Source organism: Taudactylus pleione, unplaced genomic scaffold, assembly GCF_031769625.1.
Source record: "Taudactylus pleione unplaced genomic scaffold, aTauple2 ptg000694l, whole genome shotgun sequence".
NCBI classification, from domain to species: Eukaryota; Metazoa; Chordata; class Amphibia; order Anura; family Myobatrachidae; genus Taudactylus; species Taudactylus pleione.
The window spans coordinates 77,501-91,462 of NW_028285096.1; the positions used below are offsets into that span (position 1 = coordinate 77,501).

The 13,962-nt window shown below is 48.0% G+C and overlaps 1 protein-coding gene and 1 pseudogene across 2 annotated transcripts in view; one reads left to right on the plus strand and one right to left on the minus strand.

Annotated features, from left to right (window-relative positions):
* The window catches only part of LOC148477738 (mitochondrial carnitine/acylcarnitine carrier protein-like), a 26,748-nt pseudogene extending 22,545 nt beyond the window's left edge, over positions 1-4,203 (minus strand).
* Positions 1-13,962, plus strand: part of LOC148477740 (deoxyribonuclease-1-like 1) — a 37,052-nt gene that overhangs the window by 1,334 nt on the left and 21,756 nt on the right. For both annotated transcript variants that reach the window (XM_088456263.1, XM_088456262.1), the window contains exons 2-5: positions 7,505-7,652; positions 8,077-8,165; positions 10,594-10,674; positions 12,899-13,011. In XM_088456263.1, the coding sequence (XP_088312389.1) occupies positions 7,515-7,652; positions 8,077-8,165; positions 10,594-10,674; positions 12,899-13,011 (421 nt within the window). In that variant the 5' untranslated portion in view covers positions 7,505-7,514. The remainder of the gene's footprint in view (positions 1-7,504; positions 7,653-8,076; positions 8,166-10,593; positions 10,675-12,898; positions 13,012-13,962) is intronic.

Below are 13,962 nucleotides of genomic sequence, written 5' to 3' on the forward strand. Positions count from 1 at the left end.
TTCTGTGTCTGCCGTTACACTATATGTATGGATGGCTGAACAGTACCACCTCTCCTACTGTGTATGCTGTATGTAATTCTCTGTGTCTGCCGTTACACTATATGTATGGGCGGCTGCACAGTACCACCTCTCCTACTGTGTATGCTGTATGTAATTCTCTGTGTCTGCTGTTACACTATATGTATGGGCGGCTGCACAGTACCACCTCTCCTACTGTGTATGCTGTATGTAATTCTCTGTGTCTGCCGTTACACTATATGTATGGGCGGCTGCACAGTACCACCTCTCCTACTGTGTATGCTGTATGTAATTCTCTGTGTCTGCCGTTACACTATATGTATGGGCGGCTGCACAGTACCATCTCTCCTACTGTGTATGCTGTATGTAATTCTCTGTGTCTGCCGTTACACTATATGTATGGATGGCTGAACAGTACCACCTCTCCTACTGTGTATGCTGTATGTAATTCTCTGTGTCTGCCGTTACACTATATGTATGGGCGGCTGCACAGTACCACCTCTCCTACTGTGTATGCTGTATGTAATTCTCTGTGTCTGCTGTTACACTATATGTATGGGCGGCTGCACAGTACCACCTCTCCTACTGTGTATGCTGTATGTAATTCTCTGTGTCTGCCGTTACACTATATGTATGGGCGGCTGCACAGTACCACCTCTCCTACTGTGTATGCTGTATGTAATTCTCTGTGTCTGCCGTTACACTATATGTATGGGCGGCTGCACAGTACCACCTCTCCTACTGTGTATGCTGTATGTAATTCTCTGTGTCTGCCGTTACACTATATGTATGGATGGCTGAACAGTACCACCTCTCCTACTGTGTATGCTGTATGTAATTCTCTGTGTCTGCCGTTTCACTATATGTATGAACGGCTGCACAGTACCACCTCTCCTACTGTGTATGCTGTATGTAATTCTGTGTCTGCCGTTACACTATATGTATGGATGGCAGCACAGTACCACCTCTCCTACTGTGTATGCTGGGTGTAATTCTGTGTCTGCTGTTACACTATATGTATGGACTGCTGCACAGTACCACCTCTCCTACTGTGTATGCTGGGTGTAATTCTCTGTGTCTGCCGTTACACTATATGTATGGGCGGCTGCACAGTACCACCTCTCCTACTGTGTATGCTGTGTGTAATTCTCTGTGTCTGCTGTTACACTATATGTATGGATGGCTGCACAGTACCACCTCTCCTACTGTGTATGCTGTGTGTAATTCTCTGTGTCTGCTGTTACACTATATGTATGGATGGCTGCACAGTACCACCTCTCCTATTGTGTATGCTGGGTGTAATTCTGTGTCTGCTGTTACACTATATGTATGGATGGCAGCACAGTACCACCTCTCCTACTGTGTATGCTGGGTGTAATTCTGTGTCTGCTGTTACACTATATGTATGGACTGCTGCACAGTACCACCTCTCCTACTGTGTATGCTGGGTGTAATTCTCTGTGTCTGCTGTTACACTATATGTATGGATGGCTGCACAGTACCACCTCTCCTACTTTGTATGCTGGGTGTAATTCTCTGTGTCTGCTGTTACACTATATGTATGGATGGCTGCACAGTACCACCTCTCCTACTGTGTATGCTGTGTGTAATTCTGTGTCTGCTGTTACACTATATGTATGGATGGCAGCACAGTACCTCCTCTCCTACTGTGTATGCTGGGTGTAATTCTCTGTGTCTGCTGTTACACTATATGTATGGACGGCTGCACAGTACCACCTCTCCTACTGTGTATGCTGTATGTAATTCTCTGTGTCTGCTGTTACACTATATGTATGGACGGCTGCACAGTACCACCTCTCCTACTGTGTATGCTGGGTGTAATTCTCTGTGTCTGCTGTTACACTATATGTATGGACGGCTGCACAGTACCACCTCTCCTACTGTGTATGCTGTATGTAATTCTCTGTGTCTGCTGTTACACTATATGTATGGACGGCTGCACAGTACCACCTCTCCTACTGTGTATGCTGGGTGTAATTCTCTGTGTCTGCTGTTACACTATATGTATGGACGGCTGCACAGTACCACCTCTCCTGTGTATGCTGGATGTAATACATTGGGATTCTGACCACTTCAATCCTGAGCATCCTGTACCCATTCCCCTGTATTATACTCTAGAAAGGGTGGAGGGAGCTGGAGATTATGGAAGTGATGGAGCATTAGCCCCTATGTAATATTACACAGTGTCTGTGCTGCCTATAGCAAGGTTTCCTGTCATCAGTCTTTCACTGTAGCATTGTAACTTGTCACATTGTATCCAGTTCTTTGACTGTTCATGGAAGCTGTAGCTGATTGTGAGATAGTCCCAGTGTAATCACAGGTACAATGTATTATATCACAGGGATGGAAGTCACGGGTACAATGTACTATATCACAGGGATGGAAGTCACGGGTACAATGTACTATATCACAGGGATGGAAGTCACGGGTACAATGTACTATATCACAGGGATGGAAGTCACGGGTACAATGTACTATATCACAGGGATGGAAGTCACGGGTACAATGTATTATATCACAGGGATGGAAGTCACGGGTACAATGTACTATATCACAGGGATGGAAGTCACGGGTACAATGTATTATATCACAGGGATGGAAGTCACGGGTACAATGTATTATATCACAGGGATGGAAGTCACGGGTACAATGTACTATATCACAGGGATGGAAGTCACGGGTACAATGTACTATATCACAGGGATGGAAGTCACGGGTACAATGTATTATATCACAGGGATGGAAGTCACGGGTACAATGTATTATATCACAGGGATGGAAGTCACGGGTACAATGTATTATATCACAGGGATGGAAGTCACGGGTACAATGTATTATATCACAGGGATGGAAGTCACGGGTACAATGTATTATATCACAGGGATGGAAGTCACGGGTACAATGTACTATATCACAGGGATGGAAGTCACGGGTACAATGTATTATATCACATGATGCCATGATGATTGTATACAGCACAGTAACCGGTGACAGTGTGCTCTGTTCTCCCCCCTATACCCGTGATGCTGTGATGATTGTATACAGCACAGTAACTGGTGACAGTGTGCTCTGTTCTCCCCCCTATACCCGTGATGCCGTGATGATTGTATACAGCACAGTAACTGGTGACAGTGTGCTCTGTTCTCCCCCCTATACCCGTGATGCCGTGATGATTGTATACAGCACAGTAACCGGTGACAGTGTGCTCTGTGCTCCCCCTGTACCCGTGATGCCATGATTGTATACAGCACAGTAACCGGTGACAATGTGCTCTGTGCTCCCCCTGTACCCGTGATGCCATGATGATTGTATACAGCAGAGTAACCGGTGACAGTGTGCTCTGTTCTCCCCCCTATACCCGTGATGCCATGATGATTGTATACAGCACAGTAACCGGTGACAGTGTGCTCTGTGCTCCCCCTGTACCCGTGATGCCATGATGATTGTATACAGCAGAGTAACCGGTGACAGTGTGCTCTGTTCTCCCCCCTATACCCGTGATGTCCTGATGATTGTTACTGATATTTATGCAGGTATGCGTCGTCGCACGCAGGTAAGAAGGCAGCAGTGGGCGTATTTATGCTCTGGTGATCCTTGCATATATTAGCGTATTTTCTCAGCTGCGTTGCGTACAAAATCTCAGCTGCGATCACATTAGCGGCCGTATCTTAGCCTAGGTTACTATGCAGTGCCACCCATCAGCCGCACGTGGAAACGCATAGTCTGTACTGGCGCACTCTTGGCTCTGGAGTTTGCACCATAGGATAGAACCAAAGATACGGTCACCAAACCGACTCGGTGCCAGTCACTATACCTTTTCCTTTCTATTGCACTCTATAGGAACATCAACATATGCTTAGACATGTAATACCTGCTAGTTATTACACTGTAAGCTCAGCGGGACAGAAGTGCTTTTTTTCTTTCTCTATACTTTCTGGAGATGTTTTGGTTATCGGTAGTAAAAGGTTCCTCGCCCCTGTAGCGCACTTTCTGACATCTGTATTGGTCATTTTCATTTCATATTTTATATGTTACTGGAACAAGTGCACTCACCTTAATTGTGTCCAGGGGTTGTCCAGCTAATGTGAGACACACTCCTCCCATGCCGCCAGAAATGAAATGTTTGATGTAAGCTGCAGAATGAGCCCCATTCTCAGGAGCCATGTGTGCGAGTCTGGGACTGTGTGAGCACTGGCTGTGCGAGATAATGGAAGGAGAGTGATTAGGTGCACAATTAGTGTGTACGTGTGATATGGGAGTGTGTACTAGTGGCAGACGTGTATCAGTCAGGAGTTAGTGTGTTGGTGACAGCTGAGTGTGTGCTAGTGACAGAGGTGTATCAGTCAGGAGTTAGTGTGTTGGTGACAGCTGAGTGTGTGCTAGTGACAGAGGTGTATCAGTCAGGAGTTAGTGTGTTGGTGACAGCTGAGTGTGTGCTAGTGACAGAGGTGTGTCAGTCAGCAGTTAGTGTGTTGGTGACAGCTGAGTGTGTACGTGTGATATGGGAGTGTGTGCTAGTGACAGAGGTGTATCAGTCAGGAGTTAGTGTGTTGGTGACAGCTGAGTGTGTGCTAGTGACAGAGGTGTATCAGTCAGGAGTTAGTGTGTTGGTGACAGCTGAGTGTGTGCTAGTGACAGAGGTGTATCAGTCAGCAGTTAGTGTGTTGGTGACAGCTGAGTGTGTGCTAGTGACAGAGGTGTATCAGTCAGGAGTTAGTGTGTTGGTGACAGCTGAGTGTGTGCTAGTGACAGAGGTGTATCAGTCAGCAGTTAGTGTGTTGGTGACAGCTGAGTGTGTACGTGTGATATGGGAGTGTGCTAGTGACAGAGGTGTATCAGTCAGGAGTTAGTGTGTTGGTGACAGCTGAGTGTGTGCTAGTGACAGAGGTGTATCAGTCAGGAGTTAGTGTGTTGGTGACAGCTGAGTGTGTGCTAGTGACAGAGGTGTATCAGTCAGGAGTTAGTGTGTTGGTGACAGCTGAGTGTGTGCTAGTGACAGAGGTGTATCAGTCAGCAGTTAGTGTGTTGGTGACAGCTGAGTGTGTACGTGTGATATGGGAGTGTGCTAGTGACAGACGTGTATCAGTCAGCAGTTAGTGTGTTGGTGATATGGGAGTGTGCTAGTGACAGAGGTGTATCAGTCAGCAGTTAGTGTGTTGGTGACAGCTGAGTGTGTAAGTGAAAGTAAATATTAAGGGGCGCATTTATCATTGATGGCGTTTGCAATGTGATCAGGGTTTGCCAGTAACGTCGATGATCTCATTGCAAAGAGCGATCCTATTGGCCGGATATATCATCCGGCACATGCAGGGACACGAGCTGCCGGCCAGTGCAGTTGGTGATGCGCATACGTAGTCCCGTGGACAGCACATGCACATCTGCCATAGCCAGGGAGGGTTCCAGCAGATCCCTCCGCCGGGTAATAGTTCTCGGTGTAGCCCATAGGCTACAGCGGCTAACGTCCTCTTCAGCTGCGGGGGCCAATATCTGAAATGCATCGTATTCCGTATATTGGTAAATTTGGCAGAATCGCTTCACCCATAGAAACCTGTGTATAGTGGTAGGGCCCGGGCATTGTGGTGGCACAGGAGGTAAGTGTGTAATGTTGTAGTATATCGTGGTAGAGCCCGGGCATTGTAGTGGCACAGGAGGTAAGTGTGTAATGTTGTAGTGTATAGTGGTAGAGCCCAGGCATTGTGGTGGCACAGGAGGTAAGTGTGTAATGTTGTAGTGTATAGTGGTAGAGCCCAGGCATTGTGGTGGCACAGGAGGTAAGTGTGTAATGTTGTAGTGTATAGTGGTAGAGCCCAGGCAATGTGGTGGCACAGAAGGTAAGTGTGTAATGTTGTAGTGTATAGTGTAGAGCCTGGGCATTGTGGTGGCACAGGAGGTAAGTGTGTAATGTTGTAGTATATAGTGGTAGAGCCCGGGCATTGTGGTGGCACAGGAGGTAAGTGTGTAATGTTGTAGTGTATAGTGTAGAGCCCGGGCATTGTGGTGGCACAGGAGGTAAGTGTGTAATGTTGTAGTATATCGTGGTAGAGCCCGGGCATTGTGGTGGCACAGGAGGTAAGTGTGTAATGTTGTAGTGTATAGTGGTAGAGCCCGGGCATTGTGGTGGCACAGGAGGTAAGTGTGTAATGTAGTGTATAGTGGTAGAGCCCGGGCATTGTGGTGGCACAGGAGGTGTGTGTGTAATGTTGTAGTGTATAGTGGTAGAGCCCGGGCATTGTGGTGGCACAGGTGGTAAATGTGTTGTGGTGTATAGTGGTAAGTCTATAAATCTTCCAATATTTTGTGGTTCTCCAAGTACCAGCATGCGGAGGAGGCTTGCTGGGACCTCTAGTTAGCCAGTATAAGACACTAAAGGAGGGGAGGGTTAGGTTTAGTGTGAAGGCATGCTGGCGTCGGGATTCTGACCGCCGGGATATAGAGCGCCGGCATCCCATACCCATCCCGATGTATCTATGCATTTCTCATGTTACATTCTTCCATGTGGATGTGCCCAGGCAGAGGTTTAACGGTAGTAATGACACAGGCTTAGTGCCAGTCTTCCATGTGGATGTGCCCAGGCAGAGGGTTAGCGGTAGTAATGACACGGGCTTAGTGCCAGTTTTGAATATCTGCCAGCATGGTAGAACAAAAGACCAGGTTAAAACAACCTATTGCCCAATCAGTAAAATCATGTGAGTACTGCCTATTTCTGACACCAAAAATCAGGACTCAGGGCCTTTCAGAGCCGGACGCTCTGACCAGAGCGCTCGCTCTGAATCAGGTCCCTCCTACCTAAAATTGTAGCGGCCTCCTGGCCGCTCGCATAGCTGTGGGTGACCACCCACAGCTTATGCGAGCGGCCAAAAAGATGGTCGCGATGGTCAAGACCATCGCGACCATCGGGCTTGCGACGAGACCCTGCGGTAGGGTCTCACTGCCGCAAGCCCAGGAGTGCTTTTGGCTCTATCAGAGCCAAAAGCACTCCCACTGACATCACTTGTGATGTCAGTGGGGCCGGCTCCAGACGGAAGGCGTTCCCATGGGAACGCCTCCGTCTGGGCAGCAACGCCCCCGGCACGCCCACCAAAGGGGGCGTGCTGTCACTCACCATCGACAGCATGCCCCCTTTGGTGCGAGACCCATAGCGACAGCTTGGCTGTCGCTATGCGGGTCTCGCGCATGCGCACGACGGAGCTCCCTCCGTCGTGCGCATTAGGGCACCATCGACCCGCTTGCGAGCGCTCAGCATCAGGCCCTTAAATTAACTCAGTTCCTGCAAGTAAATGTTGTATGGTATCTCCCCTGTATCTGGGTGACCAGACCCAGACATTGTGGTTGCTTTGCTCTATAGTGGACATAGCTAATGTTCTCCCCAGATGATGACATAAAAGTACTTGTAAACTTCCACTCGTCACAATGAGATGAACTGAACTTAGTTTCACATCTGGACAACTGTGTTTTATCATTACAGAGTCTGAGAAATGTCACACTGCTTCCACCTTCTCCTCTTCCATGTGCTTTGGCCCTGTGTGTGGCCCTTCAGAATCTGCGCATTCAATGCCCAACACTTTGGAGAGAAGAAGGTCGCCAATGATGAAGTTCTAAACATTCTGGTGACGGTAAGAAATGGGGAAAGTACAAATTAGGAGATGATCTGATAGACGTATAATAAATGGGAGGACAATCCCAAACATGGGGGTATACAGATGAATCTCAGCTAGTCTTCACTCTATAGGTTATCTTTGTTTCTTTCTTTGTATCGTACAAAGCAGCTTTGCAATTCCCTCCTAAGCTGAATCACCCCCTGAGTCTGAGAAGCACTGGGCTAAGCCAATAAAATGTCTGCCACCACTGTGTGCACAGGACAGTACAATTTATGGCAGCAAGCATAAATGATAGGTTCCTAAACATGACTGAGTTTACTGTCCTTTTACTTGACAAATTATAGTTTTAAGAACTTTTTTATGAAAACTTAGTTTTTTGTCTTAATTTTTCTTAAACATTTTTTGGAATCCACTTTTCATAAATCCTCTGTCACTCCAGATTGTGCAGCGATGTGACATTTGCCTTCTCCAAGAGGTTCAGGATCCCAAGGGACTCGCATTATCCAAACTCCTGGGAGCCTTGAACAGGTGATAAGGTATAGGGAGCAAATGAGGTGGAAGAGTTTGATGAAGGAGTAGTTACAGGTTGTGGAAGAGGTTCAGGAAGAGGGGTTATAAGGATTGGAAGAGATTCAAGAAGGGGGTTATAGGGAGTGGGAAAGATTCCTAAAGTAGGTTATAGGAAGTGAAAGATTTAGGTAGGTGGGTTTTAGGGAAAGAAAGGGGTTCATGAAGGAGGGTTATTGGGAGTGGAAAGGGTTCAGGAAGGTGGGTTGTAGGGATTGGAGGAGGTTCAGGAAGGGCGGATATGGAGTGTGGAAAAAGTTAAGGAAGGACTGGTTATAGTGTGAAAGAAGTTCAGAAAGTGGAAGAGGGGGCTATAGAGAGTGGAAGAGGTTCAAGAGTTTTCAGGAACTGGAAAATGGAAGGGAGGTTATATGGAGTGGAAGATCATCAGGAAGGGAGAAACAGTGAGCGTAAGAGGTTGAGGTAGCGAGTTATATGGAGTGAAAGGTTACGGAAGGTGGTAATAGAGAGTGAATGTGAGTTATAGGGAGTGAAGGAGGATCGGGAAGGGATGTTGTAGAGATTCAGGAAAGGGGATTATAGAGGGTAAAGGAGGACATGAAAGGGATGTTGTAGGGTTCAGATGGGGGTTATAGAGAGTGAAAGTTTCATGAAGGAGGGTTATAGGGAGTGAGAGGTTCATGAAGGAGGGTTATAGGGAGTGGAAGAAGTTGAGGAATAGGGGGGGTATAGGAAGTGGAAGAAGTTGAGGAAGAGGGGGGTATAGGAAGTGGAAGAGGGGGGTATAGGGAGTGGAAGAGGGGGTTATAGGGAGTGGAAGAAGTTGAGGAAGAGGGGTATATAGGAAGTGGAAGAAGTTGAGCAAGAGGAGGGTATAGGGAGTGGAAGAAGTTGAGTAAGAGGGGGGTATAGGAAGTGGAAGAAGTTGAGGAAGAGGGGGGTATAGGAAGTGGAAGAAGTTGAGGAAGAGGGGGGTATAGGAAGTGGAAGAAGTTGAGCAAGAGGAGGGTATAGGGAGTGGAAGAAGTTGAGGAAGAGGGGGGTATAGGAAGTGGAAGAAGTTGAGGAAGAGGGGGGTATAGGAAGTGGAAGAAGTTGAGTAAGAGGGGGGTATAGGAAGTGGAAGAAGTTGAGGAAGAGGGGGGTATAGGAAGTGGAAGAAGTTGAGGAAGAGGGGGGTATAGGAAGTGGAAGAAGTTGAGGAAGAGGGGGGTATAGGAAGTGGAGGAAGAGGGGGGTATAGGAAGTGGAAGAAGTTGAGGAAGAGGGGGGTATAGGAAGTGGAAGAAGTTGAGGAAGAGGGGGGGTATAGGAAGTGGAAGAAGTTGAGGAAGAGGGGGGTATAGGAAGTGGAAGAAGTTGAGGAAGAGGGGGGGTATAGGAAGTGGAAGAAGTTGAGGAAGAGGGGGGGGTATAGGGAGTGGAAGAGGATCAGGAAGAGGGGGGGTATAGGGAGTGGAAGAGGATCAGGAAGAGGAGGGTATAGGGAGTGGAAGAAATTGAGGAAGAGGGGGGGTATAGGAAGTGGAATAGGATCAGGAAGAGGGGGGGTATAGGGAGTGGAAGAAATTGAGGAAGAGGGGGGGTATAGGAAGTGGAATAGGATCAGGAAGAGGGGGGGGTATAGGGAGTGGAAGAGGATCAGGAAGAGGGGGGTATAGGGAGTGGAAGAAATTGAGGAAGAGGGGGGGTATAGGAAGTGGAATAGGATCAGGAAGAGGGGGGGTATAGGGAGTGAAAGAGGGGGGGTATAGGGAGTGAAAGAGGGGGTTATAGGGAGTGGAAGAAGTTGAGGAAGAGGGGGGGGTATAGGGAGTGGAAGAAGTTGAGGAAGAGGGGGGGTATAGGGAGTGGAAGAGGATCAGGAAGAGGGGGGATATAGGGAGTGGAAGAGGATCAGGAAGAGGGGGGTATAGGGAGTGGAAGAAATTGAGGAAGAGGGGGGGTATAGGAAGTGGAATAGGATCAGGAAGAGGGGGGGTATAGGGAGTGGAAGAGGATCAGGAAGAGGGGGGTATAGGGAGTGGAAGAAATTGAGGAAGAGGGGGGGTATAGGAAGTGGAATAGGATCAGGAAGAGGGGGGTATAGGGAGTGAAAGAGGGGGTTATAGGGAGTGGAAGAAGTTGAGGAAGAGGGGGGGTATAGGGAGTGGAAGAAGTTGAGGAAGAGGGGGGGTATAGGGAGTGGAAGAGGATCAGGAGGAGGGGGGGTATAGGGAGTGGAAGAGGATCAGGAAGAGGGGGGTATAGGGATTGGAAGAAATTGAGGAAGAGGGGGGTATAGGAAGTGGAAGAAGTTGAGGAAGAGGGGGGTATAGGGAGTGGAAGAGGATCAGGAAGAGGCTATGGGAATGGAAGTGGAAGGGGTAAAAGATTTGAAGAGTTTGAGAAGGTGTCGATCTCTTTAATCTTGTCTTTTTCCTTATAGCCCGCAGGACCTGTTCCTGGCCGTGAGCAGTCCACCACTTGGCCGAAAGTCATACACCGAACAATACGTGTTTTTGTACAAGTGAGTGCCATGATATGATGTTAGTGACTTCCCTACAATAAAACACACCAGTCTGGTACACTGACAGTATAATCATCACATATTCACTTCTCCAAAGTATCAGTCATTCACAAACCAATTAGGCATTGCACCTGCAGAGAGTTGGCGTTGTTAATCTCCATTTGTGGATGGTGGGCTCAGACTTACATGACCATGCAGACATTCAGATGACGGATAGGCTGCTGTTATAGAATGACTGATTGGTGTCCTTCTTAGTACGAGCTAGGCGTAATATGTGACTATAATCACAAATATTACATGATGTATTACAGAGTAATGAGGTGTAATGGGTGGAGATTCCATACCTAACTTTTATAGGACTCGGCATGTATTATGGAACCATCCAGGGACCTCAGAGTGCAAGATCTAATTTGAACTTCAAAAAAGTCCAAATGCACATCAGTATGTCTGTCTGTATGTAATGCACATCAGTCTGTCTGTATGTAATGCACATCAGTCTGTCTGTATGTAATGCACATCAGTCTGTCTGTATGTAATGCACATCAGTCGGTCTGTATGTAATGCACGTCAGTCGGTCTGTATGTATGTAATGCACGTCAGTCTGTCTGTATGTATGTAATGCACGTCAGTGTGTCAGCCGCATCTGTGTATGTATATACCTGCCGCATCTCTCTGTGTATACAGGCAGGTGGAGCATCCTCAGTTTGCTTGATAAATAGACCCCTTTGTGTTTTATGGTCAATAAAATAATTAAAAACGACAAATATGTATTGAAAACCTGCAGCAGTAGGCAGAACCTGGCCACCTACGTCTGTGACATCACAAGTTGGGGAGAAGTTGGCTGGTCTGATGGAGAAGTTGGTTAGGTTGGTGGAGCACTGTTTTAGTTGGCCATACATAGGGCCTGATTCAACAAGGATCGCAACTCCCATTACACACGCAATCGGCTGATTTTTTTTCGTTCTGCGTATGCATCGCAGTACGCATGTGCGAACACTGCACTGCAAATGGGACTGCGATCACTACACAGACCCATCGCAGAGTGATTGACAGGAAGTACCGTTTGGGGGTGGTGACGGAGGGGGGGGTCGGTGAAACACAGGCGTGTCAGCTCATTTGAACGCTGTTGCATGGGCGTGCATAAATTATCCACTGCGATGCCATACGCAGTCTGAGTACTCACTGCGTGTGATGAGGTTAGTAATTCCTGAGTAAGGTCAGAGCCTGTGTAAGTGTGTGTGAGGCTGTGATGGTACTCCATGTTACTGATGGTGTCTCAGTCTTGTGTAATCACTGCGTGTGATGAGGTTAGTAATTCCTGAGTAAGGTCAGAGCCTGTGTAAGTGTGTGTGAGGCTGTGATGGTACTCCATGTTACTGATGGTCTCTCAGTCTTGTGTAATCACTGTGTGATGAGGTTAGTAATTCCTGAGTAAGGTCAGAGCCTGTGTAAGTGTGTGTGAGGATGTGATGGTACTCCATGTTACTGATGGTTTCTCAGTCTTGTGTAATCACTGTGTGTGATGAGGTTAGTAATTCCTGAGTAAGGTCAGAGCCTGTGTAAGTGTGTGTGAGGATGTGATGGTACTCCATGTTACTGATAGTGTCTCAGTCTTGTGTAATCACTGTGTGTGATGAGGTTAGTAATTCCTGAGTAAGGTCAGAGCCTGTGTAAGTGTGTGTGAGGATGTGATGGTACTCCATGTTACTGATGGTGTCTCAGTCTTGTGTAATCACTGTGTGTGATGAGGTTAGTAATTCCTGAGTAAGGTCAGAGCCTGTGTAAGTGTGTGTGAGGATGTGATAGTACTCCATGTTACTGATGGTGTCTCAGTCTTGCTAAGTATTACGGATGTGTGTAAGGTAAGGTGGGCGTCCTTATGTGTGCTGCAATGTCATAGCTATTGCAATGGATTAGCATTCTAGCGCAGTGAGACTGCGAGCATAATCGATATTGCATTCGCAGTTGCGATCCGTAATGAATACGGCTCTTAGACAGACTTTCCTCCAACCATCCAACTGACTGATGCTTTACCAATCGTTAGGTCGCCGGGTCTGTCAGGTGTCTCAGCTTAAATGTCTGCATTAGGTTGTACCTATGCAACTTGTTGTATGTCTTAGCCCTATGTACAGCACTGAGAATAACTGAAACCATATAAATAAATTATAATAATAATAATAATGTTCCTTCCAATTTCTTAACATTTTTCCTCTTTTTCCCTCAGATCAGACAAGATCTCAGTGAGGGACAAATACAACTATGCGGATAATGACCCATCCAGGCCAGATGTCTTTGCTCGGGAGCCTTATGTGGTCTCCTTTACTCTGCAGTCAGCAGGTCAGTGGCTGCAGACTATTTACACACACACTATAAGATGCAGGGACCACTGTAAGGCGCCGTTCTCCCGTCCCCCCACAGTGCTATGCAGAGGCGGCAGGGCTATGACTGAGAGTCGCGGCATCACGCACAGGCGGCATCACACACAGGTGGCAGGACTATGACTGAGAGTCGCGGCATCACTCACAGGCGGCATCACGCATAGGTGGCATCACACACAGGCGGCATCACACACAGGTGGCAGGACTATGACTGAGAAGCATCACACACAGGCGGCATCACACACAGGCGGCATCACACACAGGCGGCAGGGCTATGACTGAGAGTCGCAGCATCACACAGGCGGCAGGGCTATGACTGAGAAGCATCACACACAGGCGGCATCACACACAGGCGGCAGGGCTATGACAGAGTCGCAGCATCACACACATGCGGCAGGGCTATGACTGAGAGTCGCAGCATCACGCACAGGCGGCATCACGCATAGGTGGCATCACACACAGGCGGCAGGGCTATGACTGAGAAGCATCACACACAGGCAGCATCACACATAGGTGGCAGGACTATGACTGAGAAGCATCACACACAGGCGGCATCACACATAGGTGGCATCACACACAGGCGGCAGGGCTATGACTGAGAAGCATCACACACAGGCGGCATCACACACAGGCGGCATCACACACAGGCGGCAGGGCTATGACTGAGAAGCATCACACACAGGCGGCATCACACACAGGCGGCAGGGCTATGACAGAGTCGCAGCATCACACACAGGCGGCAGGGCTATGACTGAGAAGCATCACACACAGGCGGCATCACACATAGGTGGCATCACACACAGGCGGCAGGGCTATGACTGAGAAGCATCACACACAGGCGGCATCACACATAGGTGGCAGGACTATGACAGAGTCGCAGCATCACGCACAGGCGGCATCACACATAGGT